Source organism: Alosa alosa, chromosome 8, assembly GCF_017589495.1.
Source record: "Alosa alosa isolate M-15738 ecotype Scorff River chromosome 8, AALO_Geno_1.1, whole genome shotgun sequence".
NCBI classification, from domain to species: domain Eukaryota; kingdom Metazoa; phylum Chordata; class Actinopteri; order Clupeiformes; family Clupeidae; genus Alosa; species Alosa alosa.
This window is the reverse complement of record NC_063196.1, coordinates 35,744,287-35,751,786: the sequence shown is the minus strand read 5'-3', so window position 1 is coordinate 35,751,786 and position 7,500 is coordinate 35,744,287. Positions and strand designations below refer to the sequence as shown.

At 38.9% G+C, this 7,500-nt stretch overlaps 1 protein-coding gene across 1 annotated transcript in view; it reads right to left on the bottom strand.

The window, feature by feature from the left end:
• Positions 1-7,500, bottom strand: part of mthfd1l (methylenetetrahydrofolate dehydrogenase (NADP+ dependent) 1 like) — a 66,778-nt gene that overhangs the window by 19,502 nt on the left and 39,776 nt on the right. The window contains 2 exon segments of the mRNA XM_048250854.1: positions 135-203; positions 692-832. Of these exon segments, the coding sequence (XP_048106811.1) occupies positions 135-203; positions 692-832 (210 nt within the window).

Genomic DNA, 7,500 nt, shown 5'->3' with positions numbered 1-7,500 from the left:
GAGGTCACACGTCAGACACACACACCAACCGAACACACACAAAGAACACGTACGGGCACACACAGACACATTCCATCCCATGAGGTCACCCATCACACACACACACACACACACACACACACACACACACTCACCTCGAGGGTCTGCATGAGTGTGGGTTTGATGGCATCTTTCATCAACACAGTGAGAGCTCCCGTCACTCCCTGAGAACACACACACACACACACAGACGCACACACACAGACGCACACACACACAAAGTCAACATCAATTTATCTTTAACACATACACAATCACCTACCCCCAACCATCCACACACACCATGTCATCCAGCCTTGCACACGCACACACACACACACACCATGTCATCCAGCCTTGCACACACAGACACACACACACAATGTCATCCAGCCTTGCATACACACACACACACACACACACACACACACACAATGTCATCCAGCCTTGCATACACACACCCACACACACACCATGTCATCCAGCCTTGCACACACACACAATGTCATCCAGCCTTGCATACACACACACACAATGTCATCCAGCCTTGCATACACACACACACAATGTCATCCAGCCTTGCATACACACACACACACACCATGTCATCCAGTCTTGCACGCACGCACGCACGCACGCACACACACACACACACACACACACACACACACACCAGGTCATCTGCAGTGACAGGTTGTCCACTCCTGTTGCTGCCCACCACCATGCTCCCAAGCCGCCTTCTCATATCTGTGAGGTCATCAGCCAGCGCCAAGATGGCCATGATCTCGCTCGCCACCGCTATATCAAACTGAGCCTGGGGATGGAGGGAGGGAGGGAGGGAGAGAGGGAGAGATGGAGGGAGAGAGAGGGGGAGGGGTGGAGGGAGGGAGAGAAAGATGATCACTTTTCAAACCCTGTCCAGGACAATGACCTTGAATGACATTTTCATGTGAGTTGATGTACGTGCCCATATAAGGTGGTGCAGGGGCATGTTCCCCTGGGAGAAAATTGTGTATAGTTTAGGGAGAGAGGGAGAGAGAGAGAGAGAGAAAGAGAGAGAGAAAGAAAGAGAGAGAGAGAGAGAGAGAGAGAGAGAGGGAGAGAGAGAGAGAGATGCAGAGAGAGATGCAGAGAGAGAGAGAGAGAGAGAGAGAGAGAAAGGGAGAGAGAGGGAGAGAGAGAAAGAGAGAGAGGGAGAGAGAAAGAGAGAGATGCAGAGAGAGAGAGAAATCGTATCCCAACACTGTAAAAACAGCCAAAGAAAAGAAAAGAATGAAAGAAAACATCATGAGAGAACATCCAGAAGCACTGATCTCCGATTACATGGGACTGGATGACAACAAGGTCCTGTGTAACCTCCTGTTCTTCACAAATCACCCCACAGTATGGCATACCACCCTCTGCACTGTCTGGAAATGTGTGAGAAAAAGGAGGCATCAGCAGAGGAAGACAGATTACACTAGAGGGGCAAAAGGACTTTAAGGTGACAGTTAACCTGTATCATAATGGGACTGTAATGGTACAAGGAACTGAAGCAAGTCTCGTTCAATTTCAGAGCAAATTTAAAGAACTCAAAGAAAAAAAGCTCTGAATATCAAAAAAGACCAGGTGGTGGAGACTATTACTATTACATCAGGAGCTGAGACTAACTCAAATAGCCAACATGTACATAACCCCATTACATGTCCTCCCAGTAATACAGGCCCCAAGACACCCCTCCTCTGACACCACAAAAAAAATGAGAGATGTGATAGTTGAACTTGAACAGGACTACATCATGTTCAAAGAGGAAACCGCCTCAGCTTACAACAACTTCAAGACCAAATCATCCACCCTGACAGGAACATGGTGCAACAACTTTGCTCGGCAGTAAGGCAGCTGGAGGAGGCCAACCAAGAGTTGCGCGGCAGGAGGTGAGGTCTCTGAAGGAAGAGCTGTTGAGGATGGCACGGCACAGAGAGAATCCAAGGGATCATACCGAAAGCAGGAACAGTGAGCCATCAGTCAAAAAAATCCCATCTTGTCTGAAAGTGCCACAATCTCTGTCAATGTGCCTGTAGCTCCAGCTTCACCTCATGACCAACCTCCCAAACCCCAGCAACGCACCTGCCAAAGCAGACCACCTCCTCTTCAGCAAACATCAGTCAGGGACAACAAGGGACAAAGTCTCAAAGCAAGGAAAAAAGGATGACATCATCATCCTGTGCGACTCTAATGGGAATCATCTGAACCCCAGACGACTTTTCCCTAGAAGACAAGTCAAGAAGTTTTGGTGTCCAACGACACACACAGCTAAGGACATAATACAAAAAAAGGCTTACTCAATAATCCATCTCACATAATTATCCATACAGCTTACTAATGACCTTACAGACAGGAGAACTGATGTGGCAGAAGCCTTAATCAGCACCATCCAAATTGCCACACAAAAACATCCAGATGCAAAGGTAATCATCTCATCTATACTTCCACGACGGGATATTCCTGTAAGTGTCACTGAAAGAATCAACGGCAAAGTTGTGTCCTTCTGTGCTGATATACCCAACGTAAAGGTTGCACACCATACAGACATTACCATTAGACATTTATATGACAATGTCCACATACATAAGGAGGGCATGAAAATATTTGCTAAAAAACTCAAAGACACAGCATTAAATAGAGTGAGAATACCATGCTCTGAAAGCAGCAGGCCAAACATCATCAAAGACAGCCAAAACCAGTTGAGACGCGATAGGCCTACCTATGCAGCAGCCGATCTCTAACAAAGGTACTTGTAGAGATCTCACTCAGATAACAACAATGCTTCAACTTATATATGATAGTCTCTTGCATTAGTGAAAAGACATAGGACTTTGTGTGTGTGTGTGTGTGTGTGTGTGTGTGTGTATGTGTTTGTGTGTGTTTGTGTGTGTGTGTGCACAATTACTTTTATTCTTTTTCATTTTCTTTTTTTAATAACCTGCAGTTTTTTTTTTTTTGTTTTCCTTTCTTTCTTTTTTTATTATATATGGGGAGGGGGGTATGAGAGTATTATATATGTGGAGGGGGGTATGAGAGTATTATATATGTGTGGGGGGTATGAGAGTATTATATATGTGGGTTTAAGTGTGTAGACTACGCTCAGACATACAGTATTCTTATGTTTGCCTATAGACATAATCATTACCTATCTGCACAGAAATATCAATATGCATGGTTGGAGAGTGTGGGGGGAGGGATGGGGAGGGGGGGTATGAGTGTCTGAGTGTGTAAATATGTGTATAGAAACTTAAAAATGTCTACTTGTCAGTCTATCTAATTGTATACTATATTTCTGTCTTATGCATAACATTCATAATCAACATTGCATACTGTGTGTGTGTGTGTGTGTGTGTGTGTGTGTGTGTGTGTATCTGTGTGTCTGTGTTTCTGTGCATGTGTGTGCAAGTGGGTGTGTATGTACGTTAGAATATGTCTGCGTCTGTCAGTGAACTTAAACATGTATGTATTTGTCTGTGTCTTTGTGTTGAGTGTTCACAAGTCTGTTTGTCTTAAGTAGAAATAATTTACCTACCTATAGGATATTTATCTCTGTAGGTTTAGTCATTTATCTGGTAAAATAATACTTTACCAGTGTCTCAATTGGATCATTATTGCACTTGAGTATACAAACATTCTTATTTCTGGCAAACTACACCATTATAATGACATTTCTTAAAATCATTTGTTATAATGTTCAAGGAATGCACTCTTCTTCTTTCGGAGAGAAAATCAGAGATAGCGATTTTGTAAATGCTGTAAATAATTCAGATATATTCATAGCACTGGAAACGTGGAGTAAAAATGGACAGGGAAATTATTCATTACCTTCCTACAGAGATATAAATGTCCCTTCTATTAAACATCCCAATATAAAATGCGGCAAGAACACAGGGGGAATTGTTGTTTGGTTTAAAGAAGCCATTAATAACTACATATATGTAGTAAGAAAAGGATCATCACACATATGGTTGAAACTATCAAAAGAACTCACAAACTCAACACAGGACACTTATTTATGTGCCATATACATTCCTCCTCTTGAATCTCCATATTACAGTGAAAACATATTTGAAACGTTAAAATCTGACATCATTGAACTCCAGTCATTTGGGAAGATTCTAATTATGGGCTTAATCTTAATGCAAGAGTAGGAACCGATTTAGATTACATTGACAGATCTGGATATAAACATGTTTCTTCACTAGAACAAAACATCAATATAAGTAGTCACAGGAACAATTTTGATAACATCATCAATAGACATGGCAAGGAGGTGTTACAACTTTGCAAATCTCTTGGTCTGTTTATTGTTAATGGCAGAACAAGGGGGGACTCTCTGGGTAAATTCACTTATTGCTCACCCCTGGGCAGCAGTGTGGTGGATTATGCTATAACAGATTTAGATCACAACCAAATAAATTATTTCACAGTAATGCCACAGTTGCCTCTGTCAGATCACTGCCACATTATAATTAGCTTAAAGAAAAATTCCAGTATAGAACATCAAAAACCTATGAGTACACTACACCCACTTCCAGTTCAATACAAATGGAGCGATGACAGACTAGAGCAATACACATCCCAGTCAAATTGCATCGAGGTCGAAAACATGATCTACTCCTTCCTGTTCACCAAATTTAAAAAGTCTGAAGATAACATCAATGTAGCCACCAAAACATTAACAACAATATTTTCCACAATAGCCAAAAAATCTTTAAAAAGACAAGGAATAGTTAATAGCAAGAAAAACAAAAAAAAGAAATGGTTTGACAAAGACTGTCTATTACTAAGAAAAGAATTACGATCTTATTCAAACCAAAAACACAGAGAACCAGCAAATCAGGAACTTCAAATAAAATATCATAACACCCTACAAAAATACAAATCACTTCTAAAACGCAAAAAAGCCAATCACATACATAACCAGTTAGTAGAAATTGATGATGCGTTAGATCAAAACACTTTTTGGGACCTGTGGAAAACCTTAACAACCCCAAAAAAAGAAAAATTGTATCCCAATAGCAAATGGAAAAACATGGGTTGACCATTTTGAAAATTTATACAAAAGAGATGAACTAAACCTGGCACAACAAAAACTAACAAACCATTTAAAAACACTTGAAAAAAACAAAAAAGATAAATTAAATGAATTAGACTCAGCTATAACATTATCTGAATTGAACACTAAAATAAAAAAACTGAAAAATATAAAATCATGCGGCACTGATGGAATTTATAATGAAATGTTGAAACATAGCACCCCCAAAATTAAACAAGTAATCCTGAAACTATTTAATTTAATATTATCCTCAGGCCACTTTCCTGACCAATGGAAAATTAGTCAGATCACCCCCATATACAAAAATGGTGACAAATTTAACCCAAACAATTATAGAGGCATATCACAAGGCAGCAATTTAGGTAAATTATTCTGTAGTATCATCAATAACCGAATTTCAAACTTCAAAAAAAAAAAAACAATATATTAAGCCCCTCTCAAATTGGTTTCATACAAAAAAATAGAACAACAGATCATATTTATACTTTACAGACACTGATACAAGAAAACGTTACAAAGGTCAAAAACGGAAAAATATATGGATGCTTTGTGGATTTCAGCAAAGCCTTCGACTCCGTTTGGCATGAAGGTCTCTTGCTGAAACTACTTGATTGTGAAATTGGTGGTAAAACATATAACATCATTAAAGACATGTATGAAAACATCAAATGTTGTGTAAAAATAAATAACAAACAAACTGATTACTTTCCTCAAACAAAAGGAGTGAGGCAGGGCTGTTGCCTGAGTCCTACATTATTTAACATTTATATCAATGAATTAGCTAATAAAATTCAAAATTCATCCCTCGCCTGGTCTCAATCTTTTGGGAAAAGAAATCAAATGCCTGCTTTACGCAGATGATCTTCTCCTGCTATAGATCAACGGCACAGGGACTACAAGAGAGCCTTTCTCTTTTGAACGAATATAGCATAACTTGGGCCCTTCCAATCAATATGGAAAAAACAAAAATAATGACTTTCCAGAGAAAACATTCGAACATAAATAAATATAATTTTACTATAATTTAAAACAACTAGAACAAGTAAGAAAATACAACTACTTAGGACTGACCATTTCTTCATCAGGGCAATTTGATAACGCAATCAAAGACCTATCCGAAAAAGCACGCAAAACATACTACATGTTAAGAAAATCTCTATTTCAATATAATCCTTCCATCAAATTATGGAAAAAGATCTTTGATTCCTTAGTAAAGCCAATATTACTATACGGGAGCGAAATTTGGGGCATAAAATATAAAGACAATTTCGAAACATGGGACAAAAGCCAAACCGAATTATTACATTTGGAATTCTGTAAGAATATTCTAGGTTTAAACAGATGTGCACCTAATCTAGGCTGCAGAGCTGAGCTTGGAAGATTTCCCCTCCTTGTAGACATACAAAAAAGAGCAACCAAATTCTGGCATCATCTTCAGACTAGCAATTCAGAGCAATATCACCACACTGCTGCCCAGCTGAGGAGTGAACACCCAGAGAGTGACCCCTTAAACTTCATAATACAAAAACACGACCTGAAAAACTGCAGCTCAAGTATTGCTTCAGTAGCAAAAGAAGTAGAGAACACAGCAAAACAAAACTACATTAACACATGGAAATGCAAAATCGAACAAGTAAATAAGCTACACTGCAACAGAACTATTCGAATTGATTACAAATTGGCACCATATTTAAATGAAATTAAAAACCATCGTCATAGAAAACTCCTGTCAAAGTATCGACTGAGTGATCATTCCCTTGCAATAGAAAAGGGTAGACACCGCCAAACCTGGATAGCTTGTGAAGATCGAATATGTAAATTCTGTAATACTGGAGTAGTAGAGGACGAATGCCACTTCCTCACAGAATGTCCCAATTATCAACACTTAAGAGCTATATTCTACCCACAAATTGAAATCACTTGTCCCGGCTTTATGACTGCCACCAATGAACAAAAACTACAATTCCTCCTGGGAGAAATAGATAAATGTGCCCACTTAGCCTACCAATATTTACAGTCCTGCCACATTTTAAGAGAAAACTTCACATAGAAAAAGTGCATACAGTATACAGTTTTTGTTAAATAGTTTTATATAGACTATTGTATAAGTTTCCTTTAAATTTAGATTTAAGAATACATGTTTAAGTTTTCTTTAAACATGGATTTAGTTACTATTTTTTTTTTAATATAAGTTTTCTTTCTTTTAGTTTAGATAAGTTTCCTTTCTTTGACCCCCCTTAAAACAAATATTGTATATGTTTGTATTGTCATGTTACTGCTTTGGCAACACTATTTTCTGAGTCATGCCAATAAAGCACATTTGAATTGAATTGAATTGAATTGAAAGAGAGAGAGAGAGAGAGAAAGAGAGAGCGAGATAGAGAGAAAGAGAGAGAGAG